We start from the raw sequence: 27171 nt of genomic DNA, 5'->3' as shown, positions 1-27171 counted from the left end.
TTACAGTTTTGACCGACTTTATTTTGCAGACTAGAATATGCAAAATCTGGTTGGCCACATAAATAATATCTTCTTTAGTTTTGGTGCGTTATTATTTAGGTATCATATTTGCCTAATTCTTTTAATTTGAAGTTAGTGCTTTGTTTTCAAATTTAGCTTATATATTTAGCCATTCAAAATATTCTTGTTTGAAATTCAAGAATGTGTAACTAAAACCAAACAGTACACAATACAGCTCTCTACAGGAAATAAAACATGCACAAACTTGGGTAGGTAACGTAATTCCGTTTGTGGCACAACCTTGGGTGGGTGACATAATTCCGTTTGTGTAAGTTTGGTATGCTGCCGGCTAGCAAAAGAACCTGATATATTTCTCTCAAGTGCGTCTTTTCCGTACATTTTTTTTAATACGCACGCTCTCCTCAGAAATCCAAAACTTGCACCAATCGTCTTATAATTGCAAACGACAAGCATCAAATGACGTCATCATAACGTCATTCGACATCGGCTCGTTGATCATCGGAAAGATATGACGTAATGCTACGTTTTACACAGCCGTCATGGAGTCGGTCCCATTAGAGACTGCTTTATTTGATCCTGGGTTGTCCGTCGTAACTGCAGTAGGTCCGGCTTCTTCTGCTTCCAAGGGAGCTAACTCGTGTTTTGATAATTCGTATACGAGCCCTGCTCCGAGACTGTCTCCTGTCACGTTGGTCATAGTACGGAAACGGTCGCTGTTAATGGGAAGAAAATAACAATATCAAATATACTTTTAAAGCAATATTTTTCACCAGCAAATTTTTAAAAGTCTTAGACCCGATATTGCGAAAATATGGTTAGATTATTTTGCAACCAGTATGCGTGCACCTTGCCAACACGCCATTGGATGAGATCAATGATGATAGTCACGTATGAATCAAGCTTGTTTTGAAAGACATGAGGTTTTCGCCGAATGGCAATGGAAATAAATATGTTAATATGTTCAAAATCGGTGAAACTCATAACTAAAGATGTAAGCATGATGACTTGAATTGATCATCAAATTACATCATACACAAAATCATTTTCAAAGTTTAATATTTCTACAAAAAAAAGGTAGTTTGATTTTTTGCGTTAACGACACATGAAGCTGACCAGTCTTTGAACAATCAAGCCCAGTTCTTATTTCAAGTATTACTTCTTTTCGTGACTATGTTCCCAAATAACTACACTTATATACCAATTACCAATTTTATAATAGGCTAAAACACTTACAGGAACCAATCAACGACGAGGATAAGTGTGATGTCATCGATAGGAAGTCCAACAGCAGCCAAAACGATCACCATGGTAACGAGTCCAGCCTGGGGTACACCTGCCGCCCCGATTGAAGCAGCCGTGGCGGTGATGCTGAATTTGAGAGAAATATTCTTTAAAGAAGCACTGTTCTAGCTATTTATTTACGTTCATCTCTACCATGATAAATACAAGTTAATATTAATATAGGTATTATATCTTCAAAGGGATAAATGAAATGCAATATCCGCACGAGTACAATATGGAAGTAAACTTTACGATAGCTGAAGGAACTGATTTAGGAAAATATTTATATTTAGCATTCAATTAAAGGTTTATGTATTGTGGTGTAACTGTAATGTGTTAACTAAGTATTGTTATATGCACATTTTTGAACGATGTTTTATGTGTAATGTGATGTCACTCTCCTGTCTATTCTAATTATGTTTAGAGAATTGTATATGCATATACATGTATGAATGTACCAATAAGCCTAAGGTGTTTTTTGGCTAATAAAGAATATGTCTTTTTGATTAAAAGAGTAATTCTGCACAAAAAAAACCCATGAACAATACATAACATTCCACAACCAACTTCCTGTAAACTTTATAAAAGAAAACAAATATCCTCTAGGTGATGGAAAAGGGATGTTGCTTTAAAACATTACTTGATAAGGTTCTTTTCTTTGACGAATTACTATAGCTATCAAACTGATTGTAATTACTGAGTCGTTTAGCGTACGTCTGTATTTATATTAAATGTATTCAGTCAATACGTCAAATGTATTACTGAAAAAAGTATTTATCGGGAATTCTAATAACAATATTGACATAAAACAATGCCTTACCGCTCATCATTACCTATACCCGCCCCCGAAAATTAATTTCATTCATAGGAATTTTACTAGAAACATTAAACATAGATGCCGCGCTGACTGTTGCGTTGTTGAACATTTTATTTGTTTTGATTTTTGTGAAACTACGAAACAAAAAATTAAAGAAGAGTACTTTTGCTTAAAATGTGGAGCGTTTCATCTTAACAAATTTACATATCAAATGGAATGAAATCAGTTTTGTTACTTTTGGAAACATTCAGCAACTTGACCCGTTATTAGACTTACCTGATAGTAACAATTTGACCAAACGACATAGACACAGCGTTGACCTGTGCAATGAAAAGTGCAGCAACGGCTTCATACAGGGCAGTGCCATCCATATTAATGGTTGCTCCTACGGGGATCACAAACGTGCTCACACGGGGGTCGATGTGGTTATTATGCTCCAGGCAATGTAGAGTGACGGGCATGGTGGCGGAACTGAAAAGGAAATTACTCTTGAAGTAATAAAAATCGTCACAAATCTACGAAATAGAAACTCCATTCAAAGTAACATTCTTAGAATTGTACTTTGGTCACATCAGAATTAATTTCACAATACACAGATTTTACCTGTCAAAGAGTAGCGTTATAGTGAATATAACAAAATTGATCACAACATACCAATCTAATGAGCAGTTTAACACTACGTTCGGTGTTTACTGGTGGCATTTTAAGCTCGGATATCACGATTTCCGTGATATTGTTGCATGCTAACTGACTAACTCTCACCATAGTGTTTCGAGAGATTCAGGTTTATGAATATTATTTGTAAGTTTTATGGTCCCATTCGTGTTCTAATTGGAAAATATTTGATTTCCCTGCAAAATGCAAACGACGTGCGCGGTTCTCCCTTTGAGCACGTTGCTTTACCCGAAATGGAGCTAGCTTTACCTGAAATAGAGCTAGCTTTACCCGAAATGGAGCTAGCTTTACCTGAAATGGAGCTAGCTTTGCCTGAAATGGAGCTAGCTTTAACTGAAATGGAGCTAGCTTTACCTGAAATAGAGCTAGCTTTACCTGAAATGGAGCTAGCTTTACCTGAAATGGAGCTAGCTTTACCCGAAATGGAGCTAGCTTTACCTGAAATGGAGCTAGCTTTAACTGAAATGGAGCTAGCTTTACCTGAAATAGAGCTAGCTTTACCTGAAATGGAGCTAGCTTTACCTAAAATGGATCTAACTTTACCTGAAATGGAGCTAGCTTTACCTGAAATAGAGCTAGCTTTACCTGAAATGGAGCTAGCTTTACCTGAAATAGAAATAGATTTACCTGAAATAGAGCTAGCTTTCCTTCACTCCTCGATATTCTCTTGCATTCTTTTGACACAACATTGTACATTAAGCAAATTGTATGCGTTGTAAATGCACTAAATACAACATTTACAGTTTTCCTGGCCTTAATATTTCAACTTATTATACTATGGACAATATACAATACTTCAAAAATGTGTAAAAAGTAAAATGAAAATTCGGAAATAATTCCTACAACGTAATATCAAATATTTTGTTTGGTTTATTTGTTTTTGATATATTACAAACAACTACTACCCCATATACTTATAATCAATTAGTTCTTGCTATATCTAAAATGTTCAGGAAAATACTTCCAGAGGGACAGTCAAAGCTAAAAATATTTGGAAAATGGATAAAAATCTACTTTGAAGTTCAAGGAGTATTTATTATATCCTAGTCCAATACAGAAGCAATATAGTTGTCAGAAGGAACCAGCTCCGGTCAGCTGTGATGGCTAGAGCGTTTGAAACCCGCCGTGTCGGTAGTCGTGGGTTCGACTCCTGGCGTGTGTGACTTGTGTCGGAACTCTTAACAGGCTCTTCAAATGATTTAATATATATTTCTTATTTCGGGGCAGCACTTGGTTAAATATCGATTATCACCCTCAAATTTATTGTCAAATGGATTATTCGAGGCCTAACGTCCTCGTAACAGCTCAGATTATTAAAAAACAACAACACGGGTAACCAGGAAAAAACTGCCAAAAACAAAGATCAGCGGAGTGAGAAAAGAACAAAGAAATATAGATAGACTTAGTGTTGCAATGGAAGCAACTTATCAATTTTTGTTTCTTTAAGGTCCTTAGCAGAATACTCCCGATTTAGCACCCAACACTAGTGGCCTATTATGCCTGTTAGGATAGCATGTAGTGGGATACATCGAGTATATTTCCCCCGAATCAGCGTTGGTAATAGTGTCAGATATTTTTACGTGAAATGAAATAAAATAAAACAAAATGAAAATACTTCAGGAGATTCCTTCTAGCTTATGTTCTTTAAAAAATCAATAATACATCATTATAAACTATCTACCATACAACTCCAGTACGTCAGCTCACTCATAGTAATGCTGATCACAGCGACATACGACATTCGCCATACTAATCCCATCAATGGTAGCACGGCGTACGGATTCAATTCAGTTGTATAAGGGAAACCGCCTTTGGTATTTTGTGTTTTAATTAAAAAGGAAAATGGATCAAACAAGCCGATCTAGTTTTTGAAAGCGTTCTTCAGTATGATCAATGTTTGCACGGCTGGTCGCTGGAGAATATGGAACAAAGAAAGCTTATATTTGTATATATCGCGAGTTGGTCCCTTAGGACAGACGCTGTATCAGATTTGTATCTAAACGTGACGTATTCCAACCTTAAAACAAACCTCGGAAGACCGATACAGAATTATATTTTCATCTTCAAACACGACTGTTAAAGATTCGTTTTAATCAAAACATACGTTTGGATGTGTTGGTAACCAAGCATTATTTTATTGCTATGAAAAGGCACGATAAAAGTGTACGGAAAGTGTACCGTGGTGGGCCACAACCAAACGATCAAGCATCTGTTCATGTCCGTATCACTGATCATACGGAATTATGTTTGAATGAAATGCAAAGGATATATATTCAAACAAATTATTGTCATTGATATTGATCAGCTGCAGGTTCGAGTGGAAAGCCTATTGAAGCCCACTGCATGCTCATATCAGACAACTAACCTGCTGAATCATGGCATTTCTTTCTCATATGTTCTCTTATCGGGAGTATTAAAGAGACCCTAAATTGATCGGCTGCCCTAGATCTCTATACTTTTATTTTTCTTATTTTTTTCTTATGTTGTGTGTCATTGTGCTATCAGAAGACATCGTTAAAAGATCTTAGTTGATGCTTAGACGTAAAATCCGGAAATGTGTATTTTTTCCTTTTTTTTTGTATAAATCAGGCTATTTGAATATGTTTCCCACAATGACGGGGTTTACTTCTGCTTCAATTAAAGTGTCGTCTTCATGAAATATCATAGCATGGGCCAGATATAGCAGGACATCAAACCCGGTCATCATATTTTCAAAATTGGCTAGCCAATTGTAGCTAGGAGACTCCACAGTTTGGAGACAGAAGAAGAGGGAGGTCTTGTGATGGAGGTAGCAGATCAGATTTGATACGTTCTTTATCCATAAGACGAGTACAGAAAACCTTCCCGATTCTGCACTGGGGCTTTCAGGTGTCGGCTCTTCCGATTAAGAGAGAGCAGTTTGCATTCCTTTATAATGTCTTACAAAGATGCAGTGGATGATATGTTTATTTGTTAAACTGTGATTCATTGTTTGTGTATGAATAATAATAATAATAATAATCACTTTTTTTAAAGAGGATCACGTTTTAGGATACTACATATCTTCACAAAGGTCCTCTACATATGCACATATATAAATATAATATAACAATTCAGTCAGAAAAACAACATAAGTATTTCTTATTTAAGGGGAAACATTAATGCTATTACATAAGGAATGTTATTAGGATTTCTTATTTAAGGGAAACATTAATGCTATTACATAAGGAATGTTTTTAGTATTTCCTATTTAAGGGAAACATTAATGCTATTACACAAGGAATATTTTTAGTATTTCCTATTTAAGGGAAACATTGATGCTATTAAATAAGGAATGTTTTTAGTATTTCCTATTTAAGGGAAACATAAATGCTGTTACATAAGGAATGTTTTTAGTATTTCCTATTTAAGGGAAACATTAATGCTATTACTTAAGGAATGTTTTTAGTATTTCTTATTTAAGGGAAACTCTAATGCTATTACATCAGGAATGTTCTTAGTATTTCTTATTTAAGGGAAACATTAATGCTATTACATATGGAATGTTTTAGTATTTCCTATTTAAGGGAAACATTAATGCTACTACAACCAGGAATGTTTTTAGTATTTCCTATTTAAGGGAAACATTAATGCTATTATATAAGGAATGTTTATAGTATTTCCTATTTAAGGGAAACATTAATGCTACAACATATGGAATGTTTATAGTATTTCCTATTTAAGGGAAACATTAATGCTATTACATATGGAATATTTTTAGTATTTCCTATTTAAGAGAAACATTAATGCTATTACATAAGGAATGTTTTTAGTATTTCCTATTTAAGGGAAACATTAATGCTATTACATAAGGAATGTTTTTATTATTTCCTATTTAAGGGAAACATTAATGCTATTACATAAGGAATGTTTATAGTATTTCCTATTTAAGGGAAACATTAAGGCTATTACATAAGGATCGTTTTAGTATTTCCTATTTAAGGGAAACATTAATGCTACAACATATGGAATGTTTATAGTATTTCCTATTTAAGGGAAACATTAATGCTATTACATATGGAATAATTTTAGTATTTCCTATTTAAGGGAAACATTAATGCTATAACATAAGGAATGTTTTTTAGAATTTCCTATTTAAGGGAAACATTAATGCTATTACATAAGGAATGTTTTTAGTATTTCCTATTTAAGGGAAACATTAAGGCTATTACATAAGGATCGTTTTAGTATTTCCTATTTAAGGGAAACATTACGGCTATTACATAAGGAATGTATTTAATATTTCCTATTTAAGGGAAACATTAATGCTATTACATAAGGAATGTTTTTAGTATTACCTATTTAAGGGAAACATAAATGCTATTACATAAGGAATGTTTTTAGTATTACCTATTTAAGGGAAACATAAATGCTATTACATAAGGAATGTTTTTAGTATTACCTATTTAAGGGAAACATAAATGCTATTACATAAGGAATGTTTTTAGTATTTCCGATTTAAGGGAAATATTAATGCTAATACATAAGGAATGTTTTTAGTATTTCATTTTAAAGGGAAACATTAATGCTATTACATAAGGAAAGTTTTTAGTATTTCCTATTTAAGGGAAACATAAATGCTGTTACATAAGGAATGTTTTTAGTATTTCCTATTTAAAGGAAACATTAATGCTATTACATAAGGAATGTTTTTAGCATTTCCTATTTAAGGGAAATATTAATGCTATTACATATGGAATGCTTTTAGTATGTCATTTTAAAGGGAAACATTAATGCTATTACATAAGGAATGTTTTCAGGATTTCCTATTTAAGGGAAACATTAATGCTACAACATATGGAATGTTTATAGTATTTCCTATTTAAGGGAAACATTAATACTATTACATAAGGAATGTTTTTAGTATTTCTTATTTAAGGGAAACATTAATGCTATTACATAAGGAATGTTTTTAGCATTTCCTATTTAAGGGAAATATTAATGCTATAACATAAGGAATGTTTTTAGTATTTCCTATTTATGGGAAACATTAATGCTATTACGTAAGGAATGTTTTTAGTATTTCCTATTTATGGGAAACATTAATGCTATTACGTAAGGAATGTTTTTAGTATTTCCTATTTATGGGAAACATTAATGCTATTACGTAAGGAATGTTTTTAGTATTTCCTATTTATGGGAAACATTAATGCTATTACGTAAGGAATGTTTTTAGTATTTCCTATTTATGGGAAACATTAATGCTATTACATAAGGAATGTTTTTAGCATTTCCTATTTAAGGGAAATATTAATGCTATAACATAAGGAATGTTTTTAGTATTTCCTATTTATGGGAAACATTAATGCTATTACGTAAGGAATGGTTTTAGTATTTCCTATATAAGAGAAACATTAATGCTATAACACAAGGAATTTTTGGGAAACATTAATGCTATTACATAAGGAATGGTTTTAGTATTTCCTATATAAGAGAAACATTAATGCTATAACACAAGGAATTTTTGGGAAACATTAATGCTATTACATAAGGAATGTTTTTAGCATTTCCTATTTAAGGGAAATATTAATGCTATAACATAAGGAATGTTTTTAGTATTTCCTATTTAAGGGAAATATTAATGCTATAACATAAGGAATGTTTTTAGTATTTCCTATTTAAAGGAAACATTAATGCTATTACATAAGGAATGGTTTTAGTATTTCCTATATAAGGGAAACATTAATGCTATTACATATGGAATGTTTTTAGTATTTCCTATTTAAGGGAAACATAAATGCTGTTACATAAGGAATGTTTTTAGTATTTCCTATTTAAAGGAAACATTAATGCTATTACATAAGGAATGTCTTTAGTATTTCCTATTTAAGGGAAACATTAAGGCTATTACATAAGGAATGTTTTTAGTATTACCTATTTAAGGGAAACATAAATGCTATTACATAAGGAATGTTTTTAGTTTTAGTATTTCCTATTTAAGGGAAACATAAATGCTGTTACATAAGGAATGTTTTTAGTATTTCCTATTTATGGGAAACATTAATGCTATTACGTAAGGAATGTTTTTAGTATTTCCTATTTATGGGAAACATTAATGCTATTACGTAAGGAATGGTTTTAGTATTTCCTATATAAGAGAAACATTAATGCTATAACACAAGGAATTTTTGGGAAACATTAATGCTATTACATAAGGAAAGTTTTTAGTATTTCCTATTTAAGGGAAACAAAAATGCTATTACATAAGGAATGTTTTTAGTATTTCCTATTTTAGGTAAACAGTAATTCTATTACATAAGTAATGTTTTTAGTATTTCCTATTTAAGGGAAATATTAATGCTATAACATAAGGAATGTTTTTAGTATTTCCTATTTTAGGTAAACAGTAATTCTATTACATAAGTAATGTTTTTAGTATTTCCTATTTAAGGGAAATATTAATGCTATTACATATGGAATGCTTTTAGTATGTCATTTTAAAGGGAAACATTAATGCTATTACATAAGGAATGTTTTTAGTATTTCCGATTTAAGGGAAATATTAATGCTAATACATAAGGAATGTTTTTAATATTTCATTTTAAAGGGAAACATTAATGCCATTACATAAGGAATGTTTTTAGTATTTCCTATTTAAGGGAAACATTAATGCTATTACATAAGGAATGTTTTTAGTATTACCTATTTAAGGGAAACATAAATGCTATTACATAAGGAATGTTTTTAGTATTTCCTATTTAAGGGAAACATTAATGCTATTACATATGGAATGTTTTTAGTATTTCCTATTTAAGTGAAACATTAATGCTATTACATAAGGAATGTTTTTAGTATTTCCGATTTAAGGGAAATATTAATGCTAATACATAAGGAATGTTTTTAATATTTCATTTTAAAGGGAAACATTAATGCCATTACATAAGGAATGTTTTTAGTATTTCCTATTTAAGGGAAACATTAAGACTATTACATAAGGAATGTTTTTGTTATATTTATGCTGATAAGATCGGTTACACTAACTGCATGAAACCCACTAGGGTTTATTTTAAATATGGTTGTAACCGATTTGCCTTTGGAATACTGGCATGAATATAGTTGTCTTTAAATGATAAATAGTTACTTTGTTTGTAGATGTATTGTCAACATTAATTATTGACGGAACAGCACTTTTCAACTAGAATTAGTGCCAATGATCAAAGCGAAACGACAACTCCCATAAAAAAATCACCATATGGGGTCGTAAGGGACTTAAGTATAAGGTGACGGGAGTTTTTGCTTTCATAGTATAATGATATTACATTCTGTTTGAATGCTCACACGGTAGTTTGTTATAATCGAGTTTATCAGGGACCATACATGTGCAGCGAGCTGATGAGTTATTTTTATTTTCAAGTTTTTGCTCCTTAAGAAGATCAGTTAGATAGTTAAAATGTGATTTACACAAATCTGGATAACGGATTGTCGACTATATCTTTTTTTCTCTCTGCACAATTAGGTATCTGAATCTATTGATACAATATATGGTATATTACTCTGACGGAAATCCAATGGAGGAGATGTAAGGTAGAAGACACCCTTAAATATATTCAATAATATTCATATGTTTGGAAATATATAATATCACAGTTTTGCTTGATAATAATAATAAACAAAGCTTGATATAGCGCCCTATCTAGCAAGAATAAGCCACTCTAAAGCCCTTGACAGTGCATAGATATACAATGTATACAATCAATACAATTGCCATATTCATTAATCAATACAGTTTTGAGGAATTCGCAGGAGCTGCCTTATCAAGCGATAACTAATAGTCCTATGTCACCTGGCTAATAACCCCCTGTGTGTGTATTGGCTGCGTGTGTGCTGGAGATGTATTGTGTTCTGTTTGTAGTGGGACCGTGCTTCCAACGGCATCATTTTTAGTGCCACCTCACTTGAACGCTACAGCACAGATACCACAACAACCACTCCAGACCATTTTATACTCCACCTGGGTTGTTGGAGTTGTGTGGCTGTGTGTGCAGGAGAAAAACACTTTCTCTGAATAATCCATGCGTTCAACGACTTCGAGGATCGAACCCCGGCCGCCTGCGTGGAAGGCCGGAGTAATAACCACTCGACCAATCCGCCCGTATAAACATATGTCGAAACGTTTACTTTGTCGAGCTATGACTGCACTCAGTCATAACTTGACAAAGGGACCAGTCGGTTTTGAAACATTGCGACACGTTGGAACCGTACATTGTTTGTGTATAAAGAAAAACTTTGATATTTACCCTTAAATACAGTTTTCTTAAAAACATTTCCTTTCACCAAACATTGATTCTATATTACCTGCTAGATGTTCCGAACGCGGTAGCCATGGCCTGGAAAATTCCACACATAAACTTGTATGGGTTTTTCCTGGTACACAGGAAGTAGAGTCCGGGAAGGACGAGGGCGCCGTGGAGGAACAGTCCACACAGCACGGTGAGGAAGTAAAGTCCCACCTGGGTCAGGAGGACACTGAAATCTTCCATAGCCACTATCTTTCCTGCTATCAAAAACATGATACCTACAGGAGAATACCTGAAAGGAGACAAATGTTCATTCACAAATCATCTCGACCTTTACCTCCAAATATGAAAAAGTCAGAAATAAAAAATGAAATAAAAATACATGAAAATAAATAAATGAAATAAATACCACAAAGCTTAGTAACCGTGCCTTTGTAACTTATCTATCTATAGTTTTCTTCATGTAAAAAAAAACCCAGATTTTTTTTTACCATGGTTACGCAGGACTGATGGCTGTCAGAAAGGATTTTATCATTTGTAGAGCAAAAATTCCGATAAAAAACGTTGAAAAAACAATAAAATGTAAATAAGATATTAAACCATTAGACTTAATTGATGATAAAAACCAAACTATTCAACAGGGAAAAATTGCTATATAAGTGGTGTAAGTTGTATTGTTTTGATTGATTATTATATCTTAAATGCCCCGGACATTTATTATGTTTTACCAGATGAAGACGATGAAGAGGTTCATGGTAGCCTCGACCAGGCAGTTGCAGAAGTCAACAATGGGCTTCCCCCGGGGACCCATTCGACCGATGATGACACCCATGCATACAGAGAAAACGACAAGACCAAGTATGTTCACCTGCCCAGTCTCTCCCTTCGTTGGAACCGATATTACCTCGCGCACAACTAGAATACAGAAGTGTCGACATTTAATAAACTGAAGAAGAGAACAATAAAATTAACTTAAATGATGTGATACACTACCGTTCAAATGGTGAACACACAAATGTCTGGAGAAATTATTTTAAGATATGGTGTTGACATAGTTGTCATCACAGTATTGATATGAAAAGCTGTAAAGGTAATGGCAACATTTGTTTGACGTAAAAGCATCATCATACTACGGAAAGGTCAAGTATCGATCAATAAATAACATATGGTGCAATACATGTTTAAGTTGACTTCCTACATCTGCAAACAAAATAATTTCAAACAAGTGCCTCCTTACCCATCCTCGATACTCCATGGGTTCTGCTCACTTACGCTCTGTGTATTCCAGGGGTGCAGAGAGCGTAAGCAAACTTTACCCTGGAATTTCGAGGATGCTCCTTACGTTGAACTGCATAAACATAAAGGGTACTACCAATACATTTAAAGGGTACTACCAATACATTTAAAGGGTAAAACCAATACATTTAAAGGGTACTACCAATACATTTAAAGGGTACAATCAATACATTTAAAGGGTAATACCAATACATTTAAAGGGTACTACCAATACATTTAAAGGGTACTACCAATACATTTAAAGGGTACAACCAATACATTTAAAGGGTACTACCAATACATTTAAAGGGTACAATCAATACATTTAAAGGGTACAACCAATACATTTAAAGGGTAAAACCAATACATTTAAAGGGTACTACCACTACATTTAAAGGGTACAACCAATACATGTAAAGGGTAAAACCAATACATTTAAAGGGTACAACCAATACATTTAAAGGGTACAACCAATGCATTAGAAGGGTACAATCAATACAATTCTTTTGACCTTTACAAAAACTGATTAATTCCAAATTGATCAAAATGGTCACATGGTGCAGTTAATGTTTGGTTTGTTTGGCTTGCTGTATCGACTTGTACCAATTTTAACGAGTTGTTTCCTTGCTAAATATTTCAAATGACTATTTCAGGTCAATTTCAGGGTGGTTGACTTGACTGGTGGATTATTATTCCCCATACTTGGCTGGAGCCTTGTAAAGCTAGAACTTATTTTTGCACAGTGTACACGAAAAACCAATTAAAGTTTATCAAATCCCCTAAATGGTGGCAGAATCACCATAAATTTCAATCCCATAAAAAGTCCTATCTATGACATCGGTGTGAGGACATGTAAATTTAACTAGTTGAAATTGAACTATAGGTATTAAAATGATTCAAAGTATTGTTAGCTTGGTCTAAATTCGTCATAAAAAAAAATCATCGATATTATGACTTGTCAATATATTTTGTAATCGAACTAAATACCACGAAATGACACGTTTCTGAAGTTTATTAGGTTATGCGGATCGTTTTTTCTCTTTTACCAGCCACTGAGAAGCATGTTAGTCTCAAACCAGGAAGGTTGTGGCCAGGCAAAACAAAAAAAGCATGATCAACGGCCTCGGTAACGTATTTAACCGTATCTGAATTTAAAAACTGAGAGTCGCCTGACCTATATTTTAAAAGGTGAACGTTACACGCAGATACAGTGTGCCAGAAAGGAATTACACTGCACCATACAGCTGTTTTATTCTTGAAGGGCTCATTGTTGGTGTCGGAATCCAAATTGTCTGAACTACTGTTGAAACAGAGGGGCATTTAAAAACATGGAAAAGATCATATGTCATTTATAACACTCAGTGTTGTTATAAAACTATTGTCATGTTTTAAACATTGAAATGAAAAATATAATGTCACAGTAGCATGGCCATTCCTAAAGCAACATATATATTTTGAATGAGCTGATCAGCTTGATTTAAATGTGACGTCATTTGACGATTCATTGACAATACGTCCTATCAATTCAGTATCATGATTTTCTTTAGCAAATACGATAAATAGAATAATTCTGTTTTGAATAATATTGATAATCGTATAGTATTTGTTTACGTTATAAATATTTACAGACGAATTTGACTTTCATGTTAACTGTCTCTTGAAAATGCTAGTCGAGTGATTTACTAACAAAATTAATTACAAAACATGTTTTAGGTTAGGATAATCTGTCTCAAGACATTACTTGTAGCAAGTTCATCGATGGTGTGGTTGGTTCCGTTCGCCAGGATGATGCTGTCATTATAGCCGGTCCCATTGAACGTGTTATTGAGAATTTTCTTCTCGATAACCTCTTCTTTTAACGCGGTCCTATACTGTAATGAAGCCAAAGTATACCTGAGATAAAATATTATAAGGAAAAGCATTTCAAGTTTTGTTAATTAAAACATTTGAAAGACGGAGAGTTGTAACGTATTTCAAAGCATTTGATATTGATCAATGTTACAAATAGTATTTTTCATGATTTACAACAATGCAATATTTGAATTTCAAAAAGTGGTGGCGGAAACATTTAACATGTCTCCATTGTCATATACGAGATATGAAGATCTGCATAAGCATTTGAAAGGAATGATGTTAAATCATATATACAGCTACATATTTGAATTTCAAAAAAGGAAGTTGTAGAAAAAAAATGAATTTCAATAAAGATTTTACACAAAATATTTAAAATTTAACGATTATTCGTCGTCGAGAGTATTTTCGACACATTTGATGTCTTGGCATTATTCGTTCTGAGGGAAAATATGTATTTTAAAATTTAGAATAAATAGTTCAGCTTTATCTTACAAGGTTTCTCTGTCATCCTCGTTAAACTCGTCGAATTAGCTCAAACACATATCAAGCATTGGCGTAGTTATTGATATGTAGATTATCAGTATGAAATTCAAAATTGAAAAGAAAATAAGACAATACTTACTCCGGTGATGCAAGAGACGATGAGATTTTCTGGAAACAGGTTTCTGGAAAATAAAATAATTTTGTTTAATAATCACTGCCAAAAAGATCATAATAGACAATTTCTGATGTGAAAATACTACTCAGAAACCAGCAATAAACAAGCAAACATTTATTTAAGTATATCCCCATGAAACTAATCCGTTTCAAGTTTGCTAAAACAAGTACATATATACTGTTTCTAAGTTATGACAACAGCTAAACCTATTTGAACATGTCGTCCCCGGATGATTTTGCCATTCAGGGGCCCATTTACTGTTGTCATAGACCGCACTGACGTTTGGTAGCCTGAACCAAGTAGTACCCTGCCAGGTCACGTAATTCTGACACCTGTCTAACTAGTGATGCCTGGAACGCTAGTGACATTGCAGAAAGAAATACACAGCTTTATTGAGTATTCATTAGTCTGTATTGTATCATCAATAATACTATCACTATTGCGCAAAAATTGTTAAAGAATTTTTTTCTTCTTGTATTCTGTCTTTATATTCTGAGAAATCGGGAAATATTAGTTCCTAGGTATAACCTAGTGGAAACTCAAGGCAATTGATTTCTATTAACACTTAAATGAGAAAGTTGCATTATAGAGAGGTTGGCAGCAGGCAAGGTTACTTCAGTAAATATTGCATTTGGACTTTTCTATGGAATAATTCAACCACATGTTTTATCAACATAATAGCAAGCTCAATATATTACATAAACATATTTAGATATGATGTAAATACTACTCGTACTGTTTTTTTGTAATATTTCTGTTTGAAATGTATTTTCCCTTTGATTTAAATTATTTAAAGTTGACTGTTTATGACTTTATTATGCATTATAAAGATAAATAGGTTAAATTGATTGATAACTCATGGGAATGTCATAACCTTGGTACGACACTCTATCCGGTCATTTTATACAGACAACGCTAACCATTCCTTACCAGCACTAATTTAAATCTGAACGTCAAGCAGACGTCAGTAATTCAATCTCTATTTTCAGGAACTTTGATTTATTTCGGCCAGGGGACAGAACCTTTAGCCGTTCTTGCCTGGGCAAACGCTTAACAATAAGGAGGTTTAATAACGATTTTTTATTTACAAATGTTAAAACAATATTGCAGTAAAAGAATGGAGGTTAGCCTATGTCTTTACCACTGTAATGGTTCAACATGTTTTAACTTTATACATGTAATGTTCCATACGCAATAGTAATTATATATATAAGTCTAAATATGCTATTTTGGTTTTTGTTTCGTAAAATGTAGATTTAACATAATGAGATTTACCCTTATTCAAAATTTTTATTAGCTTTTGTTTCTTATGGTTCATATTTAGATAGACGAAGGCGTTAGCATGTTACTATTTTAAAGAAAACAATCACCATGTTCTGTACCCAATTTCATTATTCGTTCTGGAGTAAGATGTTCCTATTCACTAAACCAGCATGTTTTGGTAGAGGAAATAAACACAAATGCTCCTTTTCAAATCAATTTTATTCTGCTGATACGGGCAGTCGCTGATCTAGAATATATCAACAGAAAGCTAGGCTTCCCTTTTTACAAGCGATAAAGCATTGTCTTTTAAGAGTTAACGCTGATATAGAGCGTCCACAAGGCAAATACTTCAGTACAGAAAGTAGGAACAATAAGGATCGATAAAGGACAAATTACCCTGGGGAATACCACCTTCAGTTGGTCTCTTCTTACTGATCTGGTTAATGAAGCTCAATGACCGTTAGTAAGTTTGTGAAACTTTATTATCAAACAGTTAATCCGGCGGGATATATTTGGACCTCCTGCACGATTGGGTTGTTTTTAAGTGAACAGGAAATTAAGGTGCCCCAGGTGATATTGGCACTAACTGAGATTAATTAGCTGTGTACTACTAGCCTTCGAAGCTTTGATATATTGTTGTTTATTTGTGGTAGGAATCTCATTTGTATTGAAGGTCCTCTATTGATAGAAATCTTAAGGTGTAAAACAGTTTTATTGATACTGTCCTCGTCAACAAACCCTGTTTGTGTAATCTAATCAAAGATAACTTTTATACTAATATCGTATTAACCGAAAAATAAAAACGACAGAGTGGACAAAAAGGTTTTTTTTCCGAGGAAATTTGCCCTTTTGTCAAGACACAAGCATTAAATATCGCACAAAAAGAATCTCGTTATTTGTATTAATGAATATCCGTTTGGTCGGCTGGACTCCAGGGTTACGATCTCTGCACCCAAATCATATCAAAATTGAAGACACGAAGATTGCTCTTTGATTGGTCTCAGGTGTATTAACTTTATCCGTATATGTCCTTTGAAGATTACAGAGGAGCCACACTCGACTTCAAAGCAAGTCAATTTTACCGTTACGCGGCCGTGAGTTTCTTCTGATGTTCATCAGAGGACAAAACTAGCCTTCTTGACTCATCCACAATGTGGTGCAGACTGAGCCTTCAATTTTGCTATGATATCTATCAGGAATGCAGAGAGCGTAAATGAGCGTAACCTCTGCAGTATCGAGGATGACTGGAAGCCTAAAACTATTTCAAATGAAGAAAGCAGATATCAAATTACCAATAATGACAAGCTTAAGATGGTTAACTTTTACAATATCTAGTTTTTAATTGACGCAACTGTCATGCATTTAACACCAAAAGTAGAAATCTTATATAAGTGTTCAGACACATTTTTGAAAAAGCAATCTTCACTGTATTGATAAACCGTCAATGTAGAACAAAGAATCATAAAGAAGAGTTTTGTATGTATTTCTGGCATAGAAATGGAAGCTTGGTGCCATTTTAGTCGAGTAACATTTTTCTGGATGATCAGATAAAGGAGATATAAAAAAGAATAATACAACATTGCGACCTTCTTGATTTATGTAAAATTTGATAGAACGCATTTCGTTTATAACGGTTCTTATAAGGCTGCAGTGTTTACCACTGAGGACACCAACCAACTGAATGACATTATTTATCCTGACTTTATTGAATGGCTGAACAACCATCTATCACGTCCAGTAGGTGCTTCCCCCTTATCCCACGGATGTTCTCCGACAATTAATTGATACAAAATCCACAGTTCTGCAACGATTGCCCGATTTTCCAATTCGATTGTTCATTTCTCATCGAGAACGATTTGTATTGGAAGCACGTTGAGATACAAATATTTAATTTAACTCTCTAACCGATGGCATGCTCTCGTCTAAGCGTTTGATTTCATTGTCTCTAATCCAAGAAAAAATGGCTATGATGTGGGGTTTTTTTTTGGAATCGTGTGAGAAATGCAGATGCAGTCTTCAATCGAAATAGAAGTATTTAACGAATGTTTCACTTCACCACAGTACCATTCCCATGCTCAGAGGTCTGTATTATACATTTATCGTGTCTCTTATGAATTTAAAGACGGAACCAACTTCACGAATTTATGTGAATAGTACTCAATGGAAATTATTGTTTAAGTTGTTAAAGAGGAACGCTGCTTGCTACAAATGTAACAAATTTTATTAAAGTCTTTTCCGTGGAAGACATGCTTCTGAGATCAAGAGCTGCTGTCGAAGTTACATTGGAATGGCTAGTTCTGAGTAGTCAAAGACATAGTAAGAGAAATATTGCGTCAAGGAAAATAATTTTATTGGTGTTGTTTAATAGTGTTTTCCCACCCTAAAGTTGTTGTTTTGAGTGGTTCATCATCTCACAAAAAAGGAACTTTACAACATAGAACATCTGCTATGGCATTGTACTTTGCGAAGATTTTATTTTAACCACAATACCAACCTTCATTTGAGCATGAAGATCAAGTCACAAAGTTATGTTAGCATTAACATAGATGCTTACATATAACCCAGACCTCAATTTAGAAATACATACATACATATACATTAAGGACAAAAGGAACCGCAACCAAAGTATATAAATGGAACCCTGCAATCAGTTAAAATGATGTTGTTGGTTTTTTTTTATCCTCGACGTTATTATTCAATAACAGTTTGGGTTTCGGATGTTTCTTAAAGCTAGAATCATATCGTTCTTTTTCCATGAAAAAAAACGTTTGGCAAAACTTAAATAAAATATTGCAAGTGAAAACGGCATTTTTGTGCCATTTCGCATGTTTCTATATGATTTATATAAGAAATGTCACCGTATATAACTTATGTAAGAAATGCCACCTTTACTGTTTAAAAGTTGTTGATTTAACATGTGGACTTACTTTCACTAATTCAACTTAAATGTTAAAATTCTTTAACATGCCTTGCTGCGATCGAATTTTCATTTAGGAAAAACGTGTTAATTTTCCTGCTGCTAAATCAAATGTAATTTACCTTACAGTGTAGAAATAAGTTATTGTACATTTCCTGTTAAACGAGTCCATTTAGATATATACGTAATAAAAAATGTCACAAATACATTACTAAAAGAAACATTTTGCATTTTACATTTCCACTAGAAAACGATTACAGAATCATTTTTGTCGACAACCGTCGACTCCAGTGTTGGAAACGGAGATGCTGTCCCAGAGGCAATGTCTATGATTGGGGTAAACCGCAAACAAACCGGAGGAATGACATAGGGAAACGGCTAGCGGCAGCATTAGTCGGTCTGCGATTGAGTTGTGGTCTCGAGAGGGATATAACTCGCCAGATTGATTATGTCCGAACATCCCAGGGGCGATTATGCCATAGAAAATGAAACAGACAATTTCAAAGGAAGGAGTAAAGGCCATATTTCTGTTAGGTGCCAAATGGGGGTCAGAAAGTATCATTTAGCAAGGAGGGTAAAACTTGCGTTTCTGGCCAAGCACAAAATCGATGTCGTTACGCTACGTAAACACTCGTCAGTGTGTGTATTGAACGCGTTTATCACTACATATTTTGTGTGTGTGTGTTACGGATTTTGTGTGTGTGTGTTTATGTGTGTGTTTGGGGAGGGGGTTAGAGGTTAACGTCCTCGCAACAACAACAACAACAACCAAACTCATATATAAACGGTAGTCTAAAAGAACTAGAAGGGAAAGGATTAAAACATCTATATAAATGAGTGTTGCAATGCAGGCAGAAGCTAGTGTTTGGTTTCTTAAGTGTTCCTGTTCTTAGTTTATCTAAGATTCTCGACCGCAGATCATGGGGCATGTTTGAAATGGGACTGTGTTGGATTCGATCACAAAGGTTAAAAATATGCATTTCAATACTTAACTGAAATGAGACAATGTGTCTATGAGCTCATCAATGGTATAAAGAAATGCTTTGGCATCCGAGTTATTTCTATAGCTTGGAGAAATTGGTCAATTCAAAGGGGACGGGATCGGGGGTTTGCAATTATTTCCAATAACATACTTGTAATATTACAGCCATAATGAACTTGTTGTCTGTGTCTGTACGGGTTTTATCATCCTCACAATAGCTTAGCTCATATGAGACAGGTGCCTTGGTGGAAAAAGAATGGAAGCTAGCATCAGATATATATCCAAAGTGTTGCAATAAGGGAAAGGGCAGCAAATCAATTAAGGTTTATTCAATGTTCTTTAAGCAGAATACACAAAAGAAATACACGATTCTTCAAGGACCCCCATATTACTATCTTTTGCCGAACTGATACCACAAAATCCAACACTGCATTGATAATACATTATCAATAAAACAAGGAAATACCACTCTGCAAGCTGACACCTATGTATACTGCATGACAGTACATTAAAGGATACATTATAACATTACAGTTTCATGTTTTTTGTTTATCAATGTTTGAGTATATAAGCAATATGCTGATTAGGACGTCTGTATATGACACTCTGCTGTTGTGAGTCTGTGTTATGTCCTTGTGAGTCTGACACGATTTTCAATTACATATATGACTGAATCAATGCGATAAAAAGACCGTTATTGTTCCTCGTTTGGGATTGCATAGCCTCTCTGTCAATCGAAGAATCCCCACCATTGGGTTGTTTACATTCTCTTAATTCAAAGGTCACCTGATATATCATTGGTGGCTGCAACAATAACTGTCATGCCGTCCGTCACAGACAACATCTGGCAGTGGAATGGTTACAAATCTGTCAGAAGTCCGAGTTTACCGAATAGATTTCCTCCTTATTTGGAAATAGACCAATATATACCACTTCCTTATTTGGAACTAGTCCAATACGTACCACTTCCTTATTTGGAACTAGTCCAATACGTACCCCTTCCTTATTTGGAACTAGTCCAATACGTACCTCTTCCTTATTTGGAACTAGTCTAATACGTACCACTTCCTTATTTGGAACTAGTCCAATACGTACCACTTCCTTTCAAAAATAAATATTTGAGTGAAGTGATATTCCAATGTCATATTTACCGTATTTATATTTAATATTGGGTAAGTTTGTAGAATGCAAACAGGAGGCTTGCACTAATAAGCAACAACAAATTGTCTCTGATAGCACTAATAGTTTATATACGTCCGCGCAAAAAAAAATCAAAAAAATCTGTGACTTCATATGAAGACATGAGGGATATTGAATTAATTACATACCTACTGATAAATGTGGAAATATCTTTTTTCCTCAAAAATGATATTCATTGTTATACGGTTTTAAACGTTTAATTTGCTTCTTGGAAACATGACCTGAACTTTAACTGCCGCAAAATGACGTCAAGGACGAAATTCTTACATCATATAAGTTACCATGGTTACAATGACGGTAATGTGTTCGAAATATGTTCCTCTTTCAATCCGTCAATTTGATCAGTAGTGAGCATCTGATCTGTCGGCTACAAGGGCGAACTAGTTGTATGACAATACTGTTGTAAGATTAACCAGGCACGTTATGGATGTTACTGCTATTAATAAATGGGTCATTTTTCTTTTGTTATGGAGAATAAAAGAGAAGCAATAGGCTTGGATAATCTGGTTATTTAAGCTTCGGTAATGTCATTTTTGTCAGTAAAATATAAAAAAATGACTTTGAACTATACATTGAACATGTTTGAGAAAATCCCAAAAGAGCATAATGTCACCATGCAAGTAATTGATATTACATAAATAACGCCAAAAAAGGTAAATCAGCTCCATGTGATCATTGCGATTTCGATCCCAATCACGTATCATGAAGATTTCTGAACAAAATGTGCTAATGCGCAAACAACACAATCGATATTTACACATCCGGGGTCTTATTGTTCTTTCGGAGATCAAACAAGAAAATCATGATACATATGTAGCTCTCTCGACTAATACAATTGATTGAAGAAAGCAACACAAATTCACACCAGTCGTATTTTATTTTATTTATCAATCTAGTTGCTGAATACCTTACCGTGTTGAAATCCACAGATAATGTTATTACATTTCCACAATTTGTTTTTCATTTTTCATGTTTTTCCATTCAATTTTATACAGATGCTAGTCAGGATGGTTATTACATATCAAATGCATGTATTCTGCTTTTCCTCGGATTAATTGGTATACCGTCTATTTGTTTTGTAATCTAAAATACCTTAAGAAATCAATTTGATTTCAACAAGTGAAGATTATAAACAAAGATATATGGAGACTCTTTAAACAAGTACAAAGGTAATAAGATCAGGAGTTCCGAAAGGGTATGCGTCTTCTGCTTCTAGCTCAAACCCTGATAAAGTCAAGTCTTTTAATTGAAAACTTTGGTTGTAACAACAAAGAAAAAATAGTTCTTTTAACGAAGCCACAAATCATATTCCTTTTTGTATAGAGCTAAATCATGAAATACATGCCTTGTAAAATTATTGATTATAAATTATATAAACACTGGCATATATAAACCACTCTATTAGCAACAATGCTAATATATTACCCTACCAAATGATGATGGCATTCACATCAGCAATTGATGCCATGACTATATACCGACATCATCAATATTATGACGTTGAAGATGGTTATTCATCTGCTACCTTTTATTGCAACTCTTTGGACCATTTTTGTATCCTATCTTTCCTGTCTACGTTATTTCTTTTTTCTCTCTTTTCGTCGGTGTCTCCGCATTAACCCGTCCTCCAATTATCCTGATTGTTGTGTCTCCGCATTAACCCGTCCTCCAATTACCCTGATTGTTGTGTCTCCGCATTACCCCGTCCTCCAATTATCCTGATTGTTGTGTCCCCGCATTAACCCGTCCTCAAATTACCCTGATTGTTGTGTCTCCGCATTAATCCGTCCTCCAATTACCCTGATTGTTGTGTCTCCGCATTAACCCGTCCTCCAATTACCCTGATTGTTGTGTCTCCGCATTAATCCGTCCTCAAATTACCCTGACTGTTGTGTCTCCGCATTAACCCGTCCTCCAATTACCCTGATTGTTGTGTCTCCGCACTTGTTAAGAGAAATACTGATTTTAGTTATATCAATCAGCTAGATTTACAGTGATATATAAATAGGGCAAGTAAGAGTACCAAACACTTTCCAGTTCGAATTGATAGTTTTTATGAAAATCAATTTTGATGTAGAAATTCAATATGAAGCGATATAGCAATAATTGGCATTCATTGGATATGAATGCATATTGAAAGCAATTCGAATATTAGATAAGGGCGATATATCTTTCTAAAAGAAGCCAACAATGTATGCTGCGGAACCCAAACACTGCTTAAAACAGAAATGTTTTTCATTTTGGTGCATCTTGTTCTGATAGTGGAATTATATCCTGATTATTAATCAATCTTTCTTTGAAATTTCAAACACTTCTAACAAAAGCGGAATGTCATGTCATCTGAAACTACGTTAGCCTCCCATTTGAGCTCATCATCCCTTTAGAAACATTGATTTTTTGGGAGCATTCTTCAGTATTTTCCAATACAATTTAACTTGAATGTCGCAAGTGAATGATGAATCGCTTTCTCGTTTCCTTAAATGTGAATGGCATTAGTCTGTTGCAAAAGTTAACAGACTTCTATTTGAATTATCTAGATATTCTGTATTCAATCATCCTTGTGGCGCCATATGCGAACTTGTCAATTTTCACTTCATGTGAAAGTGATGTAACTTCAAGACGACAATTCAATAGAAAGAGTTAAAAAAAACAAAAAAATGATCTTTGCCAAAACACATAAAGCGAAATACGCTCTAAAATAGAAAATGTCAAAGTTGAAAAAAAGGTCACACTAAAACACTTAAACAATTTTACACACCCTATTATTTTTCATATTGGTAATACTTTTAAATTTATCACGCGTTATATTCTTCGGTAAATTTTAATAATGATCCAAATGTCAAAGATTCAAATTGTACCTAATTAAATAAGACACGAAATAATACAATATCCTTACTGATCATATCCTATTAACTTATATAAAAAAAAAAAATGTAATTTTCGTAAATAATAATTTTCGCGGTTGTGATTGAAATAACAATTTGGGGATTTGTTTCCCCAGAGAAATTTTTCAAAATCTGAAAATACCGGTTACTGGAAAACTGACAATTTGAAACTTTGGAAAATATGAGGTTCTGAATGAAGAGTACATTTGATTAGAACTCTTATTGTATATATGTAGTTTACGTATTATTGTATATATGTAGTTTACGTATTATTGTATATATGTAGTTTACGTATTATTGTATATATGTAGTTTACGTATTATTGTATATATGTAGTTTACGTATTATTGTATATATGTAGTTTACGTATTATTGTATATATGTAGTTTACGTATTATTGTATATATGTAGTTTACGTATTATTGTATATATGTAGTTTACGTATTATTGTATATATGTAGTTTACGTATTATTGTATATATGTAGTTTACGTATAAGTTTCAAAAGCAGTTAATTTGACATAATTCACCATTGATCCGTTGGATTTTTTTTAAAAGATATAAATGACAAGGTCAAATTTTTGTATAGAATGTTAGTAAAATCGGAGAACATTTTATAAGCGATGACAATATATTGATGTTATAAAGATTTGATATCGTTAACATGAACTTTGCAATAAAACTTTAAAGCTTTTTTGTCAATTTCGAATTCATTGTGTTGTTTTGTGAAGTTTACAATTCAATGATAAAACAAAAAACACTTTAAAAGTATTAATTATAAGCCAACTCAAATTTTAGCGTATTGCCGAATTTTAACGTATTAGCGCATTGATGAATTTGCGCACTACACACAATATATGCCACAGGAAACAACATGCATGAACTTCAATAAGCGCAAGCGTAATTCCGCGTAATATTTATCACGCAAACAGCGCTAAAATTAGAAAACCGCTAAAACATGTATGTTTACAGTAGAATCTCGTGAGTTCTTCGTTCTTTCCACCCAGTTTAGTACACATACGTTCTCTATGCTATCAAACTGCCTTTAACGCATTAATCTAACCACTTTATCAATATATAAACTGGAAAAGCATGTAATTCAATTCATATATATTCAAAGTCTCTCAATATACCATGTAGCCAGTCTTGTTTGGGACAACTCATTCTAAAGGGCAATGTTTATGATGAGGAGCGCTGTGCCAATATTGGTATTCTTAATACAGTTGAAAAAATGGCTTCAGAAAGATATTGAAATTCTCGTTCTTTTCTGTTGTCAATCAATTAACCGCTACTGTTGAACCTGTTTTGAAGAAATTCCACATAACATGCTATCTCGCCATGTCAAACGATATGATAAGCATTTCAGTCATTCCGCAAGTGCACTGCCAGGATTTCAGCCAAAGATATTTTGTATGTTGAATATAATTTCAGAGTAGTAAACTATTTCGGATAACGCGCGTCTTAGTTACCAAAATGATATCGCATATATTATATAAAATTAATAATCATAAAAAGCAAAGTCTCAGATATGATTCTTTAATCTAAAATCATGACTTCACAATTCCATAACAATAAACTATAGGAGTAAGTATGTGTAGACTGATTTCTCCCTGTCATAAATAGATGATTTTACACGAGTGTCCCTGTCATAAATAGATGATTTTATACGAGTGTCCCTGTCATAAATAGAGGATTTTATACGAGTGTCCCTGTCATAAATAGAGGATTTTACACGAGTGTCCCTGTCATAAATAGATGATTTTACACGAGTGTCCTGTCATAAATAGAGGATTTTACACGAGTGTCCCTGTCATATTGAATCTATTGAACGAGTTTAATCATTTCAATATGATGTGGCTCTATAAAGGTCAAAACCAAAGCACTCCACACATAGTTTAGTAGTTCCTCGCAGTGCAACGTAATTCCAGATTTACAAAAATAGAGTCTTAAAAGCAATAAAATAATAATGACAAAATTGGCATTTCAATTTATTTAAAATAACAGTAAATGTATGATAGTAAAGTAAATAAAATTAGTACCTGTAGTGGCGTAGGGATATATTCCCACGGTTTTGATCAATCACAGCGCCTTTAGGATGTATTACACGTGCGGTATACCATACTTATGACATGGCCGTATGACATATTAAATGGGTCAGTTATGTGATAAAGCCATGTATGTGTACATGTATTGATAAAAAGGACGAATATCTTTCAATCGATGCAATCTGCTTTACGGAGTTTCTTGCAGTTTAAGTATTTCTTGTAAACACGTTTTCTGCTTTAAATAAAGAATTCTATCAAAGGTTTGTTCTTGTTTTTTAGGTTCCGTTCACTTAGCAATATTTTTAAATGAAGCGTTCCAAAATGATTTGTTTATGTAACGTCTTTTTTCGACTATATGTTTTTTCTGTTTTAGCAATTAGAATATATTTGAGACTTTGCAAACCAACTGGTAATATTAATATGAAATGTAGGGAACGGCGAAAGAATAAAAGATATAAAACATCACAGTTTCATCGCAAAGAAAACCCCTTAAAATCGAAGTCCGGCCGAACAGACTACAAAAGGAACCAAGGAGTAATTTGTCCCTCTACAAAGAGGATATCATAATTCATATGCCTTATAGAAATAAGAAGTACGATTTGGCCTAGTTTTATATCAGAAACATAACTTACTGCTATCGACTAGAGGAAGTGCATTAACAACCAATTATCATCATCTTAAATCAGTGTCCTTTACTCCTCGTGTTCACTTATCGCGAGACTATGAAACTGAACGAGACCTATCATCATTCTGCATGAAAAAGTTTTGTTAACTTGAAAGAAGAAATGAAAACCTATTAAACAGTACGTAAAAGGGTAAAGCTGACTTGAAGTGTGCAGACACAAGCCGTTATCTTCATACCGAACTTGCTGATTTTACATCCCATCATAGCCGTGCGGTTGTTATCATAACAGAGCTCGCAATGTCCAGACACGATATTCGATTCTCCAAAGGCATGTTCCTCACATTTGTGGCTACAATAGGAGTTTAAAGTGTAATGTTACTGTCTCAAAGACAAGTTATAACCGTCCCCAAAGTGTATCG

At 33.5% G+C, this 27171-nt stretch overlaps 1 protein-coding gene across 2 annotated transcripts in view; it reads right to left on the bottom strand.

The window, feature by feature from the left end:
* Positions 1-28: 28 nt before the first annotated feature.
* Positions 29-27171, bottom strand: part of LOC110465530 (excitatory amino acid transporter 1-like) — a 92927-nt gene continuing 65784 nt past the window's right edge. For both annotated transcript variants that reach the window (XM_021521424.1, XM_021521425.1), the window contains 7 exons: positions 14801-14843; positions 14066-14195; positions 11778-11964; positions 11108-11341; positions 2396-2590; positions 1255-1389; positions 29-734 (listed from right to left, as the gene is read on the bottom strand). In XM_021521424.1, the coding sequence (XP_021377099.1) occupies positions 548-734; positions 1255-1389; positions 2396-2590; positions 11108-11341; positions 11778-11964; positions 14066-14195; positions 14801-14843 (1111 nt within the window). In that variant the 3' untranslated portion in view covers positions 29-547. The remainder of the gene's footprint in view (positions 735-1254; positions 1390-2395; positions 2591-11107; positions 11342-11777; positions 11965-14065; positions 14196-14800; positions 14844-27171) is intronic.

The sequence above is a fragment of the Mizuhopecten yessoensis genome, unplaced genomic scaffold, assembly GCF_002113885.1.
Source record: "Mizuhopecten yessoensis strain PY_sf001 unplaced genomic scaffold, ASM211388v2 scaffold11087, whole genome shotgun sequence".
Classification (NCBI taxonomy): Eukaryota; Metazoa; Mollusca; class Bivalvia; order Pectinida; family Pectinidae; genus Mizuhopecten; species Mizuhopecten yessoensis.
Note: the sequence above shows the minus strand (reverse complement) of the source record. Positions and strands in the feature narration are given on the sequence as shown.